Source organism: Trifolium pratense, linkage group LG3 (assembly GCF_020283565.1).
Source record: "Trifolium pratense cultivar HEN17-A07 linkage group LG3, ARS_RC_1.1, whole genome shotgun sequence".
NCBI classification, from domain to species: Eukaryota; Viridiplantae; Streptophyta; class Magnoliopsida; order Fabales; family Fabaceae; genus Trifolium; species Trifolium pratense.
The window spans coordinates 46819683-46843586 of record NC_060061.1 but is presented as its reverse complement, the minus strand read 5'-3'; the positions used below and the strand labels follow the sequence as shown (position 1 = coordinate 46843586).

At 32.0% G+C, this 23904-nt stretch overlaps 1 protein-coding gene and 2 non-coding genes across 3 annotated transcripts; all 3 read right to left on the bottom strand.

The window, feature by feature from the left end:
- Positions 1-342: 342 nt before the first annotated feature.
- TRNAY-GUA lies at positions 343-428 on the bottom strand. Its single transcript is given in 2 exon segments — positions 343-378; positions 392-428. It is a non-coding gene; the product is annotated as a tRNA-Tyr (tRNA).
- Positions 429-1706: 1278 nt separating this feature from the next.
- Positions 1707-12073, bottom strand: LOC123917188 (actin-related protein 2/3 complex subunit 1A-like). The gene is made up of 15 exons (XM_045968847.1): positions 11833-12073; positions 9180-9265; positions 8478-8554; positions 8275-8369; positions 7685-7754; positions 6219-6288; positions 5135-5223; positions 5007-5049; positions 4650-4731; positions 4181-4269; positions 3986-4071; positions 3764-3827; positions 2479-2585; positions 2205-2260; positions 1707-2091 (listed from the first exon to the last, which is right to left on the bottom strand). The coding sequence occupies exons 1-15, from the start codon at positions 11900-11902 to the stop codon at positions 2030-2032; spliced, it is 1146 nt and encodes a 381-aa protein (XP_045824803.1). The 5' UTR covers positions 11903-12073; the 3' UTR covers positions 1707-2029.
- LOC123919235 lies at positions 6682-6789 on the bottom strand. Its single transcript, XR_006813144.1, has one exon. It is a non-coding gene; the product is annotated as a small nucleolar RNA snoR100 (small nucleolar RNA).
- Positions 12074-23904: the final 11831 nt, after the last annotated feature.

The following is a 23904-nucleotide window of genomic DNA, read 5'->3' as shown; positions in this document are numbered from 1 at the left end:
GTGTGCGACTTATGAAGTTGCAGATTACCAATACCAATGACTTGATGGAGCAAATCAAGAAGGTCAAGAAGATGATCAGTATCTTAAGGATCAAAGAGCATTGGCTCTTAAGGGCAAAAAGAATGAATTCAAGAAAGCTTACTCCACTCGAGGGATTAATCTATGTAGTTATCCATAAAAGATAGTTTATTCACGCAATATGCACATAATGTTCAATTTGCTTCTTTCATGCTAACCGGTGAAATTAAACACTAATGTGAAAACTTCAAATTCTTCTAAAACAACTTAGATTCCAATCACTATTGTTGTGTTTGGATTAAGGAAAAATAAAAAATAAAAAAATCCGACCTACCGGATTCGAACCAGTGACCTAAGGATGTCTGTTCTCCAACTACAGTCCTCCGCTCTACCAACTGAGCTAAGGTCGGTTTGTGAATGATTCGCTAAACTAATTGATTAAATTCCTTTCATATGTATGTTTTTTTAATGATGGGCTTTTGTTTGCTTTATTCATTTGTTGCATCTTGTAATTGTGGAGTCTTTTGGTATTGTCTGTTCCAAATATTCTGGTGTTCTTCAAATGTTTTCAACTATTATTACTGTTTCAGAATTACAGTATTACTTTTTTCTTTAAGAAATAGTTCTTCCCCATGACATGTCATTAAACTAATATTCACCATTACCCTTCATTGACTACACACTTCACTATTTACCATAAAAAACAGATTTTGTTACCATTTTTGTTCTTTTTTTTATACAGTAATGGGTTTTTTTTTTATATAATGGATTTTGTTACTTTAAGTAGAGAATAAATTATTTTTTTCTCCTATGAACAATTGTTAATTCATTGCATCCAAGATTAGAAATATATTGGTGAATATGATATAGACAATTTATATTTATTTGTTTTTTCGTTGTTTTTTTAAACCAAAAACATCATTTTTTTTCTTTCTTTTTTTTTTAAAAACACGAAAGTGTTCTACGACTTTTTTCTTTTACACATTAGAAACTATTTTTACGACTTTAGTTGTTTTAAATACAAAATTATTGGAAAATCAGCTCAAATTTGTAAGTAATTACAAATAGGAGGAAATTTAAGCGGTACATTTCAAGAAGTAGATGAATATAACTACCAAATTGAAGAGAGATCGATAGTTCAGGAAATTTGAAGGTTTATTCAGATGGATATAGAGAAGTGTAGGTGATCATTTGACACGTGAGATGTGATTGTTATCATTCCACGTAACTCGAGTAAAAGTATTGTGAAGTGATACAAAATTTGGAATTGAGATGACATTATTGTAATCTTATTTGAGATAATGACATTATGTTGAATTGTTTCTGCGTGTGTATGCAAGAGGTGTAGAAGTACATATATTTACGTGTTCTTTTATTCTCTTTGAGGGGGTGCTTGTGTGTTTATCAAAGCTCCATGAGCTTGAGAGAATTAATCTTTGCTTATGCATATTTTTGTATTTTAAAATAGAATCACTATATTGCGACCAAAAAGATTAATAAATAGAATCACTGTATAAGATTCTCGTATATCTTTTTTCTTTGGTATAAAAATTAAAATCTGCAGCATACAATTGTTACTGACATTGCCAGGTTATTAACAATATGCATCAAAGATTGACAAGAGGATTTCTAAATATTTTAAGCACCAGAAACATGCTACTGCCATAACTAAGTTTAATCAGCATCGATCTGCAGAGTCGAACAAGTCCTCTCACGGATAAACTTCAATACACTTTGGTGTTCCATAAAGTCTAAATATGAAACTGATCCATTTCTATTATCACTAGTTACATATTTTCCCCAGTGGTTCATTGTTTGGAATTACACAATAGTTCGAATATATAGAAAAGAAAACAAGTTAACACAATCCAGAGGTTGATATCTGACACTTTCAAACTTGATCGCAACGATTATGGATAATAAGTTCAATTACTCACAACCAAATTAATCTACAATGCGACAATATCGATTAGAGACTTTACCCACAAGATGGGACAATTTACTAATGAGCTTATAATTCCAATAGATCCTGCTCGTTTTCCAAATCCCATACAACAATTCTGCCATCCAATCCTGTAATATCAAGGAGTGTCATTAGCCAAAGCAGCTAGCCAAAACCGGCAAAAGAAAATTAATCAAGCACAAGAAATAAGATAATGTCAGATAATTATCTTCCCACCACTAACCTGATGTGCTAAAACGCCTTGTCAATATTCCACGCTCCCCAAGACGTATGATAGAGCTACAAGCCGAAAACCACACCAGTCATTAACAGTATATATAGTCATAAGTTTCCTAAAATCCCAGAGTCAATAGGATTCATCCATTGTGATGTGGCTTGGTGCATGTCAAATAACATTGACAAAAGGGGAAATGAGCAACGACGTTGAACAATTTGAAAACTATGGTAGGAAAGAGTACGAGATCATGAGAGAGAGAGAGAGAGAGAGAGAGAGATACTTTATACAGTTCTCATGAACTACTCCACGTGTTTTTGAAGTTTCAACAGCATCGTTGCCCACACCAGGCTTGGATTGGCCATAAAACTTGCCAAATGCTTCAGAGAACTGATTAAAGACAGAATTTGGTAAAAGGGATTAAGAGAGTAAACATCAAGTGAACAAAATAAAGAAACATGTGATATGCATAGCAGAAATAGTTACAACTAATAACTCATTAAGCTTTGGATCTAGTTGACATATGTCAAAATTGTATTACAATAAGAATTTAATTACCATTGGTACTGTAAGAAAGTTGTACACATAATTATTAAACTCTTGCAATAAATATGAACTTTGATTAATAAGAAAAACAAGACATTAGACAAAGAGCAAAATAAAGACGAGGATTAAAGAAAGTCTATTCAAATGATTAGCCGAGTAAAGACATGGATTAAAGAAAGTCTATTCAAAACCAGACAACATATGCTCATCAATGTGCTTAGCCACGAAAGAAAGGTAAGATGAACACAAAAGAATCAACATCATTTAATTGAACTGCAGAACCAAATATAATAACCATTGATGATCTATAAAGGTGTTTCAGGTTTAAAGGCCAGACAATGCTAAACCTCAATTGAGTCATGCCATGTGCTCCTGAAGTTAAGAAATAGTAGATTGTGGTTTTCAATGACATTATGAGGAAGCTAGTATGTGCAGGTATACAGTTAACCATGGACCTGTTCACCTTCATTGGAACCTTTCTTTGCAATCAATGTTTTTGCTTTTACAGTGCAAAAAGACGAATCAATTTACGTGCCCAACTCACTAGTTAGACCTAAAACAACTACAAGCATGTTATTATTTTGAATTGGAGCATGAATTATGTGTTTTAGAGGATATCATATCTTCTGCTACTTGTACTTCCCCATTTTATCCAAATAATTTCATTTTCCTTAAAAATGACAACTAGTTATTCTTATCCATGCATCTCTGATTGCAAAAATAATAGGTTATTTAAAAATAGTAATTGTGGGGTTTAGCTAAATGTTATAACTAGAGCCTCTTCATTAGACATCCAAATGGAACTAATGCCCCCCTCGAGCTGACAGTTTTTTTCCCGACATTCTTTCATAGTGTCAAGCTTATCAGGAACGGAATTCTATATCCAAGCTAGTTTCATGCCACAACCTCTTCCGTTTTCTTACACTAGATATTCATAAGATTTAATGAAATTGATTTCTAACTGGACATTCAAGTGTCTTGTAGCTGTATATGGAAGAGTCCCTTTAAGAAATGTAGTTTACCTGTGAGCCATATCTTGATCCAGATGATACCGTCTTCCGCTCCGCAAGATATCTGACAAAACCCCTAGAGGAAAAAACACAACAAAAGAGAAGGAAAATTAATACCGAACCAAAATACTCACTTCTCTTCCACCTGGAAAGAGAATTTAAAACAAGTTGACCCAGCCACATTGATTGGGCATGGTCCAAAACATAGAAACACAAATTTGAAAAGTTACATACCAAACTCCTCTTTCATCTGCAGCGAAAACCATTGGGTTACAATCAAATCCCACGCCTATTACTCTTTTCTCAGAAACAAATAATACCTGAAAACAAGTCATATAGTGATCCACCAGTTCCATAAAATATCAGTCAATTATCCGCAAAGAAGACCATGAGAAACTAAATGGTCAGAAAGAGTGGATGCTGACCCACATCACGGAGAGGCAAATCACGGAACACGACATTCTGGGCCAAAGGAGAAGGACCGACATCATCAACAAAATATATCATAGAATTATGACCTGTATAATAGCAACAAATACAGTTGGTCACAAGTAAAACCACAAACAGACCAAACAAAATACAATGTTTCCACAAGTTTCCATGGTCTTTTAGAAATATGACTACAAATATAATTTAAAAAGAATACAAATGGGTGAATATAAATTAATCAAATTTCGCACACCATGAAAGCTTAAAAGCAGCAATACATTTTTACCTTTAATATTATTCTTTTAATAAACATATAGATGACAACTAAACCTCAATGGGAACCCACATTAAGCAATCTCGAACTCTTGACTTTAGAAAGTAAAAAAAATGAAAAAAGAAACATATCGGTGGAAGTGGAACCCATAATTTTAGCTAGTATAAAACCAGCCAGAGGAGAGAATTTTCTTACCTACATAAGCTAGAGTATTGCCACTTGGTGACCACTTGACTCCGAATGTCCAAGATGATGAGAGATCAAGCTGAACAATCAACTGTTGCACAAAAAGAAAATGACTATATAAGCAGAAGCTACTCAGATCCAACGGGTATTTCTATATTCCTTTCTCTGTTTTTTTAAAATTTTAGAAGATAGAACAAAATTTGTTAATCAGAAAACTGAACAGAAATCAGGTAAATATATCCAAAGGATATATAACATGCTTCACATTACAAGCAATGTGTTTACTATAATGTGTATAAAATTTTATTATTCGTGAAGCATAGAAACAAAATCAAGAAATCACATGAGGATGAGTTAAAACAGAACCTCTCCAAATTTCAAATCAGATGAAGTACTCTTTTTGGAATCCCTGTGCCAATTCGACATGTAAACATCAATAACATGACATAATCTTGAAAATAAAGAGAAAGGTCAACCACATTCACAGTTCTTACTTCTTATTATCATTCTTTGCATCTACACCTTTTATAAAGGTGGAAAATACTCGGCACTTCCCATCTGTGGATGTTGTTGCAAGAAGATTCTGCAGTTAAAAGAAAAACAATGTGGCAAATTTTATATTCTTATATAATCCAGCAAAATATATTTTAATAAACTATCACGTAGCATTTTATCGTGAAGAGCAGATACTTCAAAAATAGCGAAGTATCAGTGTCCGACATGTATTCAATGCCAATGAGTTTGATAATTTCTGATGTGTACCCAGAAATTATCCAATAAATATTTTAATTCATTTTAAAAATATTTTCGCTTATTCATCTTTTGACACCTCTTACCAACTATAGACACAATTGTCATCTGGATACTCACATCTTCCTTACATCATACTAAATTCATATTAGAAAGAATATATTTTGATATAGGTTGGAGAAAGGCATGTAATCATCTATGTCCTTGGAACTGCAGCCAATTGGACATTGAACCCACCGTCATTGCCAAACTACGACTAGAAGTTTCATGTTAACACGTGGTGAAAAGGTAGCAAACTTGAAAACAAACACAAGCTATCCCTACTTTTTCTGACCACAGGTATCAAGTACATTTTTGTAATTGAATATTGATAAATTTATGTACTAATAAGCAATTAGCAATGTGAACTTCACTGCACAAACATTAAGTATTTAGGTTATAAAATGTCTCTCTATACATATATGAATAAATTTGTTAATGTATCTTGAATTTTTATAATTTTACGTATCTATGTATCCAGGCTTCTCAGTCACAGGTCAAACATTATCCATTTAAAACATTCAGGGTCAAGAAAATTTGGAAATAAGGATTTCATTCTAAAATATAGGGTATATATAAAAAAAAAATATTCTAAAATATATAGGGTAACTTTCATTCTTTACTCGCGATAAACAAAATTTATCAATCATTATCATTACAGAGAATTTGCAACACACCAAGCAAGTGCATCCTAGTAGCTGATATAACATAAAAATGACTACTACTAAAAACAAGTAAGAAACACTCTGATTCTATTGAAAATATATATAATTGAGTTAGAATACCAACATTATCGGGATGCCATGAAACACTTGTCACCGAAGAATCGTGTCTTTTCCTGATAAGTTTGCTAACCCACCTGCAGAGGTAATACAAATATATAAAACAAACAATTAAATAGAAGCCAATGAGTTATTTTAAAATTTTAGACTTGTATTCTATTTATATCAACTAGAGATTTTTATTTTACGGGTTAGATTGAGTTAAGGATATTTTGGACCCAACCTGCTCATCAAAGCAGTGGATTGGACTGGTCCAGGATGGGTAAATATGTTTTCTTCTACATAATCCAACCCAACCCACTCAACAGGTTGGTACAGTTGAACTCATGGTCTGCCATAACTTATAAATAAAATTAAAATTTTCACATGCTAAAATAATGTCGGAGATATGAAATGGAAAATTAATTACCCATAACAAGTCTTAACCAATATCAACAAGTCTTTTTTTAAATGAAAATAAATATTGAAAAAAATGTAGGTCGTTACCAGGCCCTCAAATCAAATCAAGGATCAGAGAGAACAGACATGCGGACCTAAAGAGATCAATTTCCGTGCACACAACCATGCTGCCTTCATTCTAAAATCCAGAGCATCGGCTTATTGTGCACGAATATATCAAACATCAAATGAACTAAAATGTATGGTGACAAATCTTAAACAAACATAAGTCTCAAATAAACAAATGACTAAAGTGAAACGGCAAGTCTTAAATGATCGAACATGAATTGAACAAAGGTAACATTACAAGTTTTAAAAGCCACAAATAATTAACGACATAAAGCAATTGAAATCAGTGTCAATACAGACAGCATATAGATTTCTAAAATGATTGACGTTGTTGTTAACATAAAAACTTTCTTGTCATCTAGATGATCCATTAATTTCTCATCACAATGGTCCATAAGATTCTTCATTAATATCTCGTCTCTATTTTCTTCGGTCACATTCTCAACATGATCAATATGCCTACACTTAACTTGATAAAAAAGTAATGTTGAACAAGAAAATCATATTTTGATATTCCTTAAATCTGAGGAAATTCCTTAAATCTGAAAAAACGTCCATGTTTTGATTTTGTAGAAAAAGGTTCTCAATGTTGAATTCGAGCCACTCAGTGACTCGGTCTCAAAATACTTAACTTTTCTGAAAAATAAATATTTTTATCTGCTATACCTCATGAATTTGAACGGTTAAGTATAATCAAGGTCAACGTTTAAGAGCGTGCTAATAGATACTCCACTGATAAAACATTAATTTGGATGGTAACTTGCAAACCAATAAAAAATCAGCATACATATATTAGGCTATTTGACATGATATACTTCTGTCATAACACACTTCAATACAGTCAAGACTCAAAACTACGGTCAAAGAAGTTCTATGGTGGATCCAGAGTTCAAACACGAACTAGGCACAATATTGCCAGGATACAAATAAACTTGGGAAATAAAGTGCAAGAAAACGCTCACATACCAGTTGTTTTCCTGCTCATAATAGCATATACAAACTGTTTTGGCTCCACTTCCCACTGCAAACTTGTTTTCTATCAAAACAGAATTCAGCAATGCATCAGAACCATATAACTTCGAGAGGATAAAGATGATGATAATAATAATAATAATAACAGTAATTTCTTGGGATAATCAAAAGTAAATATTTAAACAATTATTCGGCCTAGTAGAAGATCAAATCCCCGAAATTTATATTACAGTTACACCAAAGACTTAAAAGACTTCGGCTAGTTATAAAAAAGATCAAATATAAAATTGCATCAAACAAGCATGACAAGGGATTAGCTAAAGTTCTCTTATGGTAGCCTCATAGCCCTTGTTACCCCTTCCAACACATCCACTAAGTGTAATCCAACACGGAAAAGGGGGGAAAGAAACAGATTTCACTCGTATTCATTTGATTTGAATTCTTAGATAACTTAGACACCATAAATATGTTAATTTAATTCTAAAAGGCAGGCACAAATCATAAGTTTAAAATTACTCATATTCTTGATGTAAAGGGAAACAAAGAGGAACTAGGACATGACGATGTGCTTCATACAATCATACCTTTTGGACTCCATTGAACACAAAGAGCAGCACGGTTTAGCCTAAGGATAACAAGAGTTGGCACCCACTCTGATCCTTCAAGGTTCCAAACATACCTAAGACAACACATGGTTTGTATTTAAATTGTGTAATTCGCAATCAATAACAACGTATAAAAGAGAAGGGTGAAAAGTTCAATGTTCAAAATCCACACAGGCACTCACGAATTCCGGTCATGGGATGCAGTAACTATTTTATTTGATCTTGCACTCCAGTCAATCCCAGAAATTAACTGGTCATGCTGTATAAAAAACAAAGAAATTGCTTAGAAACTAACATAAAATCTCCAACCAAAATAGTTGTTTCATTTTAAACAGAAATACATCAAGAAAAAAAAAATTATGATCATATTCACATCAGGGCTGTAAAAATCATAATTGGACAATTCAATGAGTTTCATACTTGCTTAGAAGCTATCAGAAAATCTCCAACCAAATAAGTTGTTTCATCATCATTATAAACAGAAGTGCATCGGGAAAAAAAAAAAACAATCATCTTAGTATTGGCATCAAGCTTGTAAAAATCACAATTGAAAGTCAAAGAGTTTCAAACTGCCTTCCAATCCCATTCACGTACGGGGGGGGGGGGGGGGGGGGGGGGGGGGGGGGGGTGGGGGGGGGGGCAAGGAAGTGTGCAAAAATGATAGAATTAATAAAATTGCATGCTGGTAGACTTGAATTATAATTCATAGAAAAGTATAGTACAACTTATTGCAGAAATGTTTGCATTCATTTACTGCCTGTCCAAGCACTTTAAAGGTTCTTAATTAACTCATAAGTGCCTAAAATATCACTTTAAATCTTGTCAAACTGTGCTCATTTGTCTTTTGAAGAAAAGAGAGAGAAAACAGAAAACTAGCAGTGTACCTTTTGAAGAACATGAACCTTTTCCCATTTGTCTTCAACCAATCGATAGATGTGAACTTCATTATTGTTTGGACAAAATGCGACCACTACAAAAGGATGTAACTGTATTATAATATTTGAAGAACTCTTATGAGATGTCGTAATGTACCTTTAAGATGACAAAAGCTGGTTTTGTTATAGTAAGATTCAAACTGTATTCGTCAACTAAGTACTTACTATGATATATAAAATGTTCAAATATTAGAATATTATATTCATTAAACAGAACAAATGAGGATAATGATAGTGACAAATAAAAAATACTCCCTCCGGTCACTATTATAAGCAAAAAATCACTTTTTAGATTCATTCAAAAAGTAATTTATCTAGTCAATAATATAGACCATATACATTACTTTTTCAATGAACGTAAAAAATGTGTTTTTTCTTATAATAGTGACCGGAGGGAGTAAGAACTTAAATGTCTCGATTATTTCCCCAATTAGACGACCTTTCCTTGCCAAGTCCTAAATTTGGTTCTAAAGCAACGACTTGCAATAAATATTAACACATGATCAATATGCAACTAAATATCAGAAAATATTAAGTAGAGGGGAAGCTGATATATAGGACGAGCCTTTCCTTGCCAAGTCCCATCATTTTGCAAATTGGGACAAAAATTCCAACAGCCTATATTGACTACATATTTCATGTATCATATTTGATTTAATCCAGAAACAAAAGTTGATATATAGGAACAATATACATGATGAAAACATCACTTGGTTCACTATTTGGACATATTTCCAATAACTTTTTGCCATTTTAAAAGAGGGTAAACATGTGGTGTTAAGAAAATAATTGACATTCATAACAACAAATAAAACCACATAATTAATGTAGGTCTTCATTCTTCTCAGTTAACTATATTAGCTGGGTATGTTTGGATGGAAGAGATTACAGTAGAAAGGCAGAGTATGCTCCCTCTCTTATTTTGAGAGATTTATGAAATAAGGGGACAAAAAGTGGGATGTTCCAAAACTACGCTTTTATGAACATTGTAATCCCATCCAAACAAAAGGAAAGAAACCTATTGCTTAACTTTCCAATTTCTTCTGCATAATGCCATAATTACCAAATTACATAATATGCAACCCTTTTCGGTATGGGAACGGGTATGTAGCAGGAAACATTACTTGTGAAATATATGGTTTGCAGAGGTTTTACTTCTTTTTTTGTCACAAGTAGTCTAGTGGCTAGCAATTCACCCCTTGAGGTGAATAAAAGGAGAATCTCAAGTTCGAACCCCTCCCCCATGCAGAGCTTCTTTTTTTTTTTAATAAAAAAGAGGGCCTAAGCCCGAGGAAGGTGAGGTTTTACTTACCTAGTAATATATACACAACACATATTGTTTAAATTTTAATGTAGTAATGCATTTAAAGCATTGATAATTAATGCATTTACTAGTTTGTTTTTCCTTCCTGGACGGACTTTGAAAGGCACTCCTCATTGCAACTCTCACAGATCAAATCTTTTAATTTTTTCTACTCTAGCTAATGGCTATATAGGCAAAAGCTGTGGAGTCAGAAAGAAAGGCCTTTTGTCCCGTGAGCTTACCTCAGTTTGTAGGACATTGCATTATATATGCAGGGGGCCTGGGTTCGAACCCCAGTCATCCCACTTATCCACCTTAAAGGTGGAATTTTTGCCACTACGCTACTTGACAAAAAAAAAAGAAAGGCCTTTTCTCCTCCCCTGTTCACAATGGGAGAACAAGCACCATGAATAGGTGCCAATATTGAAAGTGGGGGTTGCACAAATTTGATAACTATGTTCTTCCCTCTCCTTTTTCATCCAAATATTTCCCAATGCACATTATATGCATGCATTATGATCTTACACACTGCTTCACTTCAGGACTGCAACTTCTAGCACCTTTCTCTCACTCAAGTTCTCCTACATTTCCATGAACAATAATCTAGGGTGTATTTGGAAGAGCTTATTGGACTTATCTAACATAAACATTTACATAAATGTTTGAAAAAGCTTATAAACATGCCTTATGATATGTCCATAAGCTATTTTTGTCTAATTTTCATAAATGGCTTACACTAAGCTTATGTAAGAGTTTACCCTATAATCTCTTTGATGGTAAAAATAGCTTATACAAGAAGCACTTAACCAAGCAGTTTATCCAAACGCCCTCTTAATCACGTCTAAGTTCCTCCTTCAACCATATCATTCTCCTAACATTAGAAAGCACACTAGTTTGTGCAAACTTCAAATACCGCAATAGACCAATTCAAATCAAACAAACACAAAGAATCAAAATCAATTAAACACATTTTCAAAACGATCACACGAATTACACATCTTTCACTTTCTACTAACACTGAACAGTTTTATCTAATATCTATGAATCCAAACACCGCATAAATAAAAAACAAAAACATGTGAATACTTAACACACGAAGATCACCAGCATCACGAACAATATACTTCATTTGATTCAAAATAAAAAGCTTAAAACAAAAAACAAGAACTTAGATCCAATCATAATCGCATCTATAAAAGTACATCAAGCCTTCAGAATCCACCAAAAACAACAAAACAAACTAGGTTGAAATCAGAAACGAAAGGAATGAAGGAGAATTGAGAAGATAAGAGTGATTACTGGATCGATCGGGGCTCCAAGCGTGGCAGGTGATGCATTGCGCGAATTGGTGAACAGAAATCACCGCCATTTTTGTCTTCTCTGGTGAATCCAACAGAATGAGATCTGATGGGTTGGTTGGTTGGTTGATTGGGTATGCTACACAACAAGCAAAGACTATACGTAGTGCTTCGCGTGATAGGAAGACAATGTTTGGTAAAATTAAGCTTATAAGCTGAAAAAATAGCTTATAGAACTTATGGTTGAAAAGTTAATCTATTGTATATTCAAATGAATAAAGTCTAATATATTCCTCTTTTTCTATCCTATAAAATACTTAAATTCTTGTACATTCTATTCTCTGATGCATGTACGGTGTCTACCACAACCTTGGAGTCGCTTTTAAATATAATATTGGACCATCCTCTTGAGATGGTTTCATGCATAGCCTCCAAAATAGTCACTACTTCGCCTTCCACAGCAGAAAAGTTATGCATACATTTATTCGCTTTCAAATACAATATTATAAAATGACTTTTAGTGCTATGATTATCGATACATTTTTCCTTTCAAATATATTTTATAAAATGAGTGAAGATTCATTTTGATCTGTCACAAATTTCTGATAGAACAATTAAAGTCTCTCAAAAAAATAAAACACAAATTAGTCCATTTATTATAATGTATCAATGACTAGTTTGTCTTCAATATGAAAATGTCATGCATTAATTTTGAGTTTTACTTTTGTCATAACTGAATTATCCCGTTTGAAATTTAAGAAGGACCGAAATGAATCTTCACTCTATATAAAATTTATTACGACAAATACTTTTATATTTATTTTGACTATACAAATACTTTTATATGTCAATGTGAGTTTGATTATATATATATATATTATTATGTTTGTTTATTAAAAATAGTAATTTATGCTTCCCGAACTTTTTTAAATATAATATTTTGAAATCATATAATATTTTTAAAATTTTGTATTTACATTGTTAAAATTATATGAAATATAGTTTATACGAAGAAAACTCTTTTATTTTTATTTTTATAAATGATAAAACTCTTTGACCTTAATCCCACAAGGTATATTAGATTAGACAGACGGGCATATTAAACTCTATGTTGTGCTGACAATGGAAGCCAACAACAAAGTAGTTGTCAAGCCTAATAAGTGACATTAGATTAAATTTTAGTCACGACTAAACCATACCATGGCAAATGAAGTTCTTTATCCACGATTCAAATAACCGTGGTTAATAGATTGTGACTAAATAGCAAAATTTTTACAATATTATCATTTAGAAAAAAAAAAGAAAAAAAAAAGAGTTTTCTTCGTATAAACTATGGTTCTGTTTGGTAAAATTAAGCTATAAGCTAGCTTATAGCTGAAAAGCTAGCCGATTGAAATTAAAGTGCTTGGTAAAATTAGTTTTTTAAATAATTGATAAATATAAAAAGACATAAAAGAGACATTTATATGTAGTGAGTAGTTTTTTTTAGTGGGTAGTTTTTTATTTTATAAAAAATAATAAAATTAAATTAAAGGTTAAAAATGGAAAAAACTGTAATAAGCTATAAGCTATAAGCTATAAGTTCAAACACTACTTGAAATAACATCTCAAAAAAAGCTATAAGCTCGTGAGAAAAACTTTTTACCAAACATTTTTTTTTCTTCAAACAAGCTTATAAGCTAATCCAATAAACTATAAGCTAGCTTATTGGACTTACCAAACACACCCATTTTTTTCATATAATTTTAACAATGCAAATACAAAATTTTAAAGTGAACCATCATGTCTTAAGTATATATATATAGTTTTAAAGGGAGCTTTCACATGAGAGGAGTAGTTTTTTTTTTTTTTTTACTAAGATGAGAGGAGTAGTTATAATGAGATATGAGAGGAATAAACCACAACCATCAGATGTAAATAAATGGTACACATTAAAAAATCTCTTTTAATGAGTCACATGTCTCTTTCCTTTACTCTTCTTCAACCTTTCTCACTTCTCACAAAATCAGTTTCTATGTTTCAAATCGAAAATAATTTTGACAAATAAAAGAAAATCACCCAAACAACATTTAAAGAGATTCATTTTAAATACCACATGACTTTTTTTCCTTTCCACACTACACTACCCCTTTCATCTTATTCCTCTCATTCATACTCTATTATTTTTCATTGTCTCCAACTTTCCATATCACTGGTTCTCTTCTTAATAATTAAAAAGATAATCTTTATGGATAAAAGGGAGTAAGCAAATTACATATTTCAATTCAATTGAAGTGAATTGCAGGTTTCAATTATATATATTGTTTTTCATATGCTTTGAATAGTGTAACAAAAGGAATACCAAGAAAAAAGCATGAAAGAATAACAGTATTTTTTTTAAGAAAAAAAAACAATGTCACGTTTATAAGAGTGGTAAAGTTTAATGTGTTGTTTAGCCACGGTTATAACCATATAGCCAAATGGCTTTTCTTAATTTTCCTAGCAACTGTGGCTAACATGGTTAATTGGCCAATAAGTGGTTCTAAAAATGTTTCCACGATTTATTTTTTCGTGGCAAATACAAAGTTCAGTCGTGGCTAAATTTATCAACGAAAGAATAAGCTACCCTCAAAATTAACTTGGTACTCTCTTTGAATATCAACTTTAACTAATTTAAAAAATAAAATGGTTGTTCATACTCTTGTCCTGGTGGCTAATTCTTGGGCTAGTTTTCGTATTTGAGATTATTTCTTGATGTGTATTGAACATTTACTAGTTAATGAAATGCACTAAGTTTTTTTTTTTATGAAAAAAAGAACAAAAAAATATTGATAAAAGCTATAATGAACATATTGATAATTTTTATTTATTTTTTTACAATACTTTATTAATTTTATTTTATTTTGATAATTTCTTTTTCACAAAAATTAGTTTATAAATTTTATTATTATTATTATTATTATTATTATTATTATTATTATTATTATCTCTCTCACTCTCACGCACTGTTACAATATTACTCGCCCTTAAATACGTCAAAAAGTTTTCAACCTAAACTTGTGTTAACCTAAAAAAATTATATTGTCTTGCGCAGCTTTGATCCATGGCAACCAAATCAAACTCGAATGTTAAGACTTGTGTTGAAAAGGTAAATAATCTATTTGTGCGTTTTGTTTTTCGTGGATAGTCATTTCGTTTTTGTTCTCTGCTAGTGTAGATTTTCAAATTTTGCTTGCAGATATGGATACGACTTATATTCAGAGTTGTGTGCTCTAGTAATAAATTTTGTTGAATTAAAAAAAAAAAAAATCATTTCCATTCAATCAGAGTATATGGATATGAAAAATCTGTTAGTTCTTTTATTCCATAATAATAAATTAGATTAAACTTTAAATTATATGATATGATTTATTAATAAAGATTTTTAATACAATGGTTATCAAATTTTAAGAGTGAGATCCCCAACATAATCTCATCTCATTATATTAAATTCTAACATTTGAGGATCAAACTATGACCCGAGTAATTGCTCTAATTAGGGATTATACACAAAGCACAATAATGCAAAGTATGATTCTGAAATACATATTTTGCACTATTGTAGATAGAATTAGCGACCAAAATTATATATTGAAAGAATACAAATTTTTTTTTGAATATATCGCTTTTTGAATTCTCTAAAAATTATTTTGTGCCAGATCTAAGCATGCTGTGTATATATTTTTCATTAATATGCTTTGATATTTTAGAAGTAAATGCATGTTCCTTGACATAGATGATATAGATAAAGACTCTGGTTTTATTATCTTGCACCTTAACTCCTAATTAGTTTTCTTTTATGTAGAGTAAAGTTCTTTATTCTCCTCTTAACCAAGTAGATCTTTATTAGCTTGATTATAATGAATGACTAATTAGATAAATTAATTTTGTCAAAAAAAAAAAAGATAAATTAATCCAACGGGTAAATATATTTTGTTTTCAATTTTAGTTCTTGATTTTTTTTTTATAAGAGTTTAGGTAAGGTGATTTATATACTATTTCAATTTTTAATGTACCTCTATTCAAATATTTTATCTCTTAATTTTTATATTTTAATACATTTTAACTGAATATGGATGTAGATTGTAAGTCCATTAACCTCGTCAAAAAGAAAGACAAGAAGCCCTAAAAAAGATTCAGAAGCATGGATTGACAATGGGCAAATAATAGAGAAACCGCGAAATGATGGAATTAAAATTGATAAGGTATGTCATCAGATTTTAAATTAATATTTTTGATTACTACTTTTTCATGTGATTGCTGTCAAATAACCGATTATCCAAAAAGCTTAAGCTGTTAGGATAGAGTCATATCAATGATTTTATATTATTTCTAACATGCCCCCTCACGCAAGAGCCCACTTGGGCTTGAAGCGTGAATAATGCATAGGCTCACCTACCATATGTTTGAATTCCACTTTTTAATTAGAAAGTGAGGGGAGCGGAGATCGAACTCTAGACCACTTAGTCATAGAGGTTTTGATACCATGTCAAATAACCGATTACCCCAAAAGCTTAAGCTGTTAGGATAGAGTCATATCAATGATTTTATATTATTTCTAACAATTGCAGAGACAATGATAAACGATTGATCAAAAGTTTGTTTTTCCTCAAACAATAAGCTTGCATTGCATAGCAAGAACCGGAAAAAGAAATGCTAATATATGTACGCTAGCTTAAGGCACACGATAAGAAATTTAATATAGAAATATTTATCTTAGAAATCGTGCATTCAATTTTTTAAAGGTCAAAATGTTGTAATTTTCAATGCAAAAATTACACGTGTGTGGTCCTTAACTCAAGTATATACTTGGATAAATGTTAGTGAATTATAGAACAGTTTGGTCTGAGAACGTTCTTTACTATAAAATAGATTGTTCTGAGAACGTTCTCTACTGTGTGAGAATTCAAATTAAATATAATGAAGTGCTTTGTGTGATGTGTGTTTACAGTAAATAAAAGAGAATAAGGAAGAGAAACAACACAAAAACAATTATCCTGGTTCACCCCCTAATAGTATAAGCTACTCTAATCCTCACGCTCTTGTGAGATTATCCACTATGAGATACTACCGATCTCAAATTACACTTTTTCCTTGATCTAGTCCAAGATCATAATCTTCCAAGCTTCACTCGTTTGATCTACCTAAGTCCTCCAGACTTTATAAGGCGTCACTCAATCAATAGTTACGTATTGACTTGAGTCAATTTTTTACAAATGATAATGGTTTTGATCTTCAAGCTTTTACAAAAACTCAAACAATTGAGAATAGATGTGTTTTTTTTTCAGTCATTAGTGACGAAAATAATGCTATTGCGACGACTTTATTCTGTCGCAATTTGTGACGGATGATAAATTCCCTCATTGATGGTTTGCGACGTTGAAATTAGGTAAGGATTTTGAATCGTTAAATCTGTCGCTAAATGTGTTTGTGACAGAAATTAACACATTAGCGATATCCGTCGCTAAATGTGTTTGTGACAGAAATTAACACATTAGCGATGGATTTCTTCCCTCTCTAAATTTAATTTTTTGAGTAGTGTAGATGTCAAATGCCCACCAAATTTCACATGTGTGTCCGCGAATAATGTCACATAGGGATGGGTATTAATTTGAGATTTAGATTACACGTTTAGTTTTCTCATGGGTCCCTCCCAAATCAATGTAGTTTTCTCATGGATTCTGCGAGCTTAACTCAGTTGGTAGGGATATCGCACTATATGTACAGAAGCTGGGGTTTGAATCCCGAACACTCCACTTATTCGCTTTTAAAGTGAAATTTTTAACCACTATAATACTTAGAAAAAAAAAATTAAGAGCACACTTAATGACGGGAAAATTAAATAAATACTTGGCATATATATATAAATTTTATTTCCAGTCAACTAAATATGTAAGTTTTGTTGCTAAAATTTCTATATTGTAGGAGTGCTTGTTGTTTAAGTAAACCATTTTACAAAATAATACTGTATATATATATATATATATATATACTTATCATCAATATGACGACATATTAGTTAATTTCATTTCTAAGCTCTTTTATTTCTTGTTTGAAATTTTTTAGGCACTGCTTGCGAAGAAACAAAGGGAAGAAGATGAAAAGTTCTTGGCGGAAGCTTACAACAACTTACTTCACGGGGTTTGACAAATAATCAAGAGGCATTTAAAGTAAAGTTGCTGTCATCAAATTATTTAAGAACTTTTATATATTGCTAAAATAACAAATCATGACATATGGTAATATGTTGTTTTGATTTTGATAAAACTCATGAAGTACTGTTTCTTTTGTTTTTTACAATATCATACTTTGTTTAAGTATTTTTTTATTTTTTTTTGCAAAAAGTAAATATTCATTCATTCAAATTGAAACATATATATATATCATTACAAATTCGATTGCTAAAAATTGAACAAGGTGAATCTACAAACAATCTTGCAGCACCTAGTTTAATAACATACAACGGCATCATGAAAGTGCCTACAAATATGACAAAATAAATGTAACCGGAATCTACAAATATGACAAAATAAATGTAACCGGAATCTTCATACTCCCGGATCTGCAACGTTGATGTCCAAGTCTTTTGTAACGACTTGAGGAGGATATGTCAATATGAATCAACGAAACACGGTACCAAAATGAAAAACCCACAAACGCCGCATAAGACGGCGATAAACCCAACGCCACACAAGACGACCACAAACACAACACAACACAACGCCACACAAGACACCTCAAACAGAAAATCATGAAAAAGAGTAAATAGATGTGAAAATCACTTATTTGAATAAAAAGAAAGAAAAAAATAATTTATAGGGGTGATTTTTGGATCAAAAATTGACCTTAAAACCACCCCTCTTTTGGTGGATGAAGAAGAAGAGAAACTAGGGTTTTGTGAAAAATGGGGCGGATAGGATGAAGAATTTAGTGATGGTATTTTAGTTTAATATTACATTTAATGTTGGATCCTTTTAGTTTTTGGTTGATACGAATGGATGATACAGCTCCCTTCAAAATTCTTAGCTAGGAGGCAATTGCAATTGCATCACCATGTATTCATATCTTTAGCATAAAGCCACAGTAACAAATTCCAAACAGTGAGATTGGTAATTCCTTCCACGATTCCTTATTTCATATGGTGAGGCTTAAGTTCAACAAGAACACCGTGATGAACCGTAAATACTTCGATAATATCTTTTCCTTTTTTTACGCTTCATCCTTGGTTAAACTCTAGAATTTGGTTCTTCAAATAATCTAATATCTTATCTAGGCATGGCAACGGGCAGGGCACAAATGAGTTTTACCTTCTCCAAACCCGAACATAACACCCCCGACAAATCATGGATGTAGCCTGAAAGCTCCCTTATGGCAAATAGGAAAAACCTCATCAATAAGGAATAGTGAAATTATGAGGTGGTGTCATATGTTGTCATAACCCCTCAATGGAATAACAAGAAAAAAAATCGTGAGCATGTGAGTTGCTTACGAGCACCCAAAAATTAGTTTATCCTAAGCATAGTTACTTGCGAGCGCCACTTTATTGTATTTTGTGTATAAGTATAACTTGGTAATAATTGTCGTAAGCATTCCACTTTTTTTAATGGTGTCTTTGGCGATTTGGATCCTCTTATGTGTGAAAAAATTGGGAAAAGTTATGTGGATATGATTTCACTATTAAAATGCATTGGATTTCATTAATTTTGGGTACGTTTGTTTAAACTTTATAAAAAAAATGTAACAAAAAAAAAACTTTATAAAAAATAATTTTGTTTTGAAAAAAATTTAGAGATTATTTTTTAGAGATTTCCAAAAAAAAATTAAAGCTATTTTCTGTTTATTCACTATCATTGTTTTTTTTTTCTTAAATGTGAAGCTCCTACACTTAAGTTCTTAAGTTCTTAATTTTAAAATATGAAGTTCCTACACTTACGTATTCTTTATGCGTGTATCAAAAGAAGGCGAATAAATTTTATCAGAATTGCAATTTGCAATGATAAGCTCTAACTCCATATCGGAGAAGAGATGAAGAAAATCAAGACAAACTAGAATATACTCCGTCTCAAAATAAATGACATAGTTGACTACATTTATATTTGCTAATACACAATTTTAATCATTAAAATATTTTAAATTATCTATTATTAAAAATTATAAAAATTATATGTTTTGAAAATACTCATCGAGACAAATCAATCAACATTTCATATGTTAATATTTGCATATACATATTAGAGAAAATTACAGTCAAAGGAAATCATAATAATAGTAGATAAAGTCAAAAATAGGTCATTTATTTTGAAACCTATAGAGTATGGAACAAATTTCGCCGGATGATCAAAGTTACAAGACTAACTAATCTCTTTTGTTGTATTAGATTTAGCAGAACTCTTGTGTATTGACTTTGACATGCTTTATGTCCTGTATCAATTCGGGTAGGCCATCCCATAAGTCCTAGCTCAACTGATAAAAAATACCGAAATTATTAGACCGGACGTCATGATTCGAATTCGAACATGGAATCTCACAATTATGTGAGTTTAATTTCAGGGAATTATCACTTCATCTAAGACAAAAAAATCAGGGTAGGCCCGATTATATTTCGAATCCCAAGGCAAATTAAAAATTAGACCCTTCTGAAGATTAAAAAAATTGGTACAATTAATATGTTTTTTATTCTAAAATTACTATATGAAATATCTTAAAATGTGCCCTTATGGCACATGTTAGCTTTTTTCATATATTATAAAAACATAGTCAGATCATCTCGCTACCGATGTCTGACTTTTAACACACCCTCTTAATTAAGCTAAAAAATATTTTAACTTTTATTTATCTACAAAAAAAAAAAGTTCAAGTAGATAAATTAAGTTGTCTAAGGGGATGAACTTAATTCAACAACTTTTTTTTGAAAAAAACAAAATATTATTTATTAGAAAACTCTTAGCACATGAAGTGCCAAAAGAAAACAAAGGATAAAAAGTTTAATCAAAATCATACAAACTCCATGACACTAAAACAATCACACTAAAAGAAAAGGATCGCCTAACTCTAGCTGGATACAACTTAATGTTGGCAAGTGAGACACTCATCTAGCTCGATGCAATTAATGAGAGCAGTATTAGAAAATTCAGTGGGCAACATTTTTAAAAGTGCTGTGTTATTTCAACACAGGTTTTCCAGACACATATTTGACAATCGATCTCATGCTAATCGGTTTCAGTCAATGCACGTATATCAATATAGATTAAAATAATTGTAAAAATAGTCCAATTATCCCCGCCTTGCTGCCCCATCAATTATAGGAGAATATTAGAATTTGGAAGACATATACTCAACCACAAAATCTAGCTTGAGAGTTGAGAATTGCACTACACTTATATATAAAAACTATCTTTGCCATATCTCTAGCAAATGTGAGACTTCTAATAGGGAATGTTGAGTTTCAAGTATGAGTGGTTAAGTCTCACGTTGATTTTGTATGAGAAGAATGTTCGATTTTAAAAAAAGGTGACCGATTAACCTAATGCCTTAAGGTTTTAGGTGGAGATGTATCGTCTCCCTCTCATGTGAGAACTCAAAATTGTTGGGAAAAATGTTGTGTTTCAAATGTGAGTGAGGGAAAAATCGTCCCTGGACCTTTTTATTTTTGTTGAAGTGGTACATTTTTTTATGATGGGTAGGGACCATTTTTAAAGTAAGATGAAAGTGCAGTGATAAAATGAAAGTTTTTTAAAATGCAAGGACTAAAACTCAAATGACCTGGATAAACATTTTGCATATTTAAGCCTAATATATATATATATATATATATATATATATATATATATATATATATATATATATATATATATATATATATATATATATATATATATATATATATATATATATATATATAGGTAATATGATCTTTGCCCACTGCCATCACCTTTACCATATTCAACACAAAACTTCAAGCATACAAAAAAAGAAAATGAAATGGTAACCATTACAGCTTCTCACACTGCGCCATGCGCCTGATAAATCTGCGCCACATGCCAACATCAGCTTGCAAAGGGAGAAATTTCTTCAAATATTGCGCTACGTGATGACTTCACGTCATTACTATGTTTTAACCACATTTTAGGGCATTTCTAGATAGCATTTAGTATGTTTTTATGCAAGAATAAAGAGGAAAAGAATCATGACAAGAATGCTCGGAACACAAGGATTTGAGGCCAAAAAGTGAAGGAATAGAAGTGTACTGCGCCTAGACCAAGGAAGCATCACGCGCCGCGCCCAGAAGCTGCTAGAAGTGTCTGTAGATTCTGCCAAGCTGGCGCGCCGCGCAGAAACGATGCTAGAATTGCCTGAGGATTCTGTTAGTCTGCGCGGCGCGCAGACGGGCTGGCGCGGGGCGCCGGTACGCAGATTACACCATATATATACTTTTTCTGTTCAGAATTAGGGTTAGACAGTTTTGACGGCGACAGAGGCACTTTTGAGATCAAGATCAGAGCACGAATTTCTTCATTGTTCTTCATTGTAATGAATTCTTTCACTCTAATTATTGTTGTTTCTATGATTATGAGTAACTAAACTCTATGATTGGATCCTAGGGGATTCTAGTTATTATTGTCTTGAACCATGAATTTCATATGATGTTTTAATATAATTACGAAGTTAGTTTCATTCTTTTATCTCTTGTTCTTAATGCTTTATACAACGTCGCGAATTGTTTGATGATTATAATTGTTTGTTTACTAAGACATTAGAAACGAATTGATTGACCTAGAGATAATTGTACAATTAACTTATTCTTTAGACATATCGGTTTGTTAATTGTGAATTCAAGGATTAAAGGGAACAAACCCCAATTGATTATAGGTCATCCTAAGACATTAGGGATTGATAATCAATTGAGAGGACTATGTACCAAGACATTGGACATAGTTATTTATTTTAATCGAATCATGGAACTAAGTTTGTAATTTGTTAATACGCATGAGATATCCGAGACAATAGTGACCAGATGAACCGAAAAGATCCAATCGCCTTCGCATCTTGAAAGAAAACCTTATTTTCTTGTCATTTACTTTCTCAAGTCTGAAATCTGAACACTTCCCCCCATTTATTTTATTGCAAATTACTTTTATATGATCCAATTTACTCGTATTTGATTCGGAACAATCCCTGTGGATACGATAATTATATACTTACTTTGATACTTCATCAAATGGCGCCGTTGCCGGGGATTGTTGATTGAATCAACAAGGCAATTGGACCATACTAAGTAGTTTTATTGTTTTATTTTTATTTAGCATTCCTTTAAGAAGAAAAACATATAAAAATTAGTTCTAAATTTTATTTTATTTTCTTTTTCATTCTTGTGTAGTGCAGTTGCTTCTTAAGGTATTTTCTGGTTGTTTATGCAAGGTAGGAGAGTAGCAAGAGAACTTGTCTTTGATCCTGAAATAGAGAAAACAGCTAAAGCAAACAGGAAAGCAGTTCGGTTAGCCCGAGAGGCTGCCCGGTTAGCAGGTGTTGCACAAGAAAGTAGTGAAGAAGCGGTTTCTAGTCCAAACACATCGGACAACGAAGCCAACATCATGGCTGAAAATCCACCACCACCTCCACCAGTTGTGCCTGAGAGGATGTTAGGTGACTATGGGCAAAGAAACAATGGAGAGCTTGCCAATCTGGGTTTCCAACCGAGAAATCATGTGTCATTTGATATCAAGAATTCAGTGCTCAGCGCCCTCAAAGAGAATCAATACTCAGGGGCAGAAACACAATGTCCAAATCTCCACCTGGAGCATTTCTATGAAGCTTGTGACTATACAGACCCACCAGGAGTATCTGAATCAGATAAAAGATTAAGGCTTTTCAAGTACTCGTTAACTGGAAGAGCTAAAGACTGGCTGGACACAATACCACCTAACACCATCAATACTTGGCAAGAGCTAGAGATGAAGTTCATGGATAGGTACTTTCCAATTCACAAGTATCTGGAAAGAAGAGCTGACATTACAAGTTTTGAGCAAGGAGACTCCGAAACATTGTATGATGCCTG

Coding starts and splice junctions, on each gene's coding strand:
- LOC123917188 (XM_045968847.1), bottom strand. CDS start 11,902: ATGGCGGTGATTTCTGTTCACCAATTCGCGCAATGCATCACCTGCCAC. Junction 9,266..11,832: donor TTGGAGCCCCGATCGATCCA/GTAATCACTCTT, acceptor ATCCTTTTGTAG/TGGTCGCATTTTGTCCAAAC. Junction 8,555..9,179: donor AGGTTCATGTTCTTCAAAAG/GTACACTGCTAG, acceptor TTTTTTATACAG/CATGACCAGTTAATTTCTGG.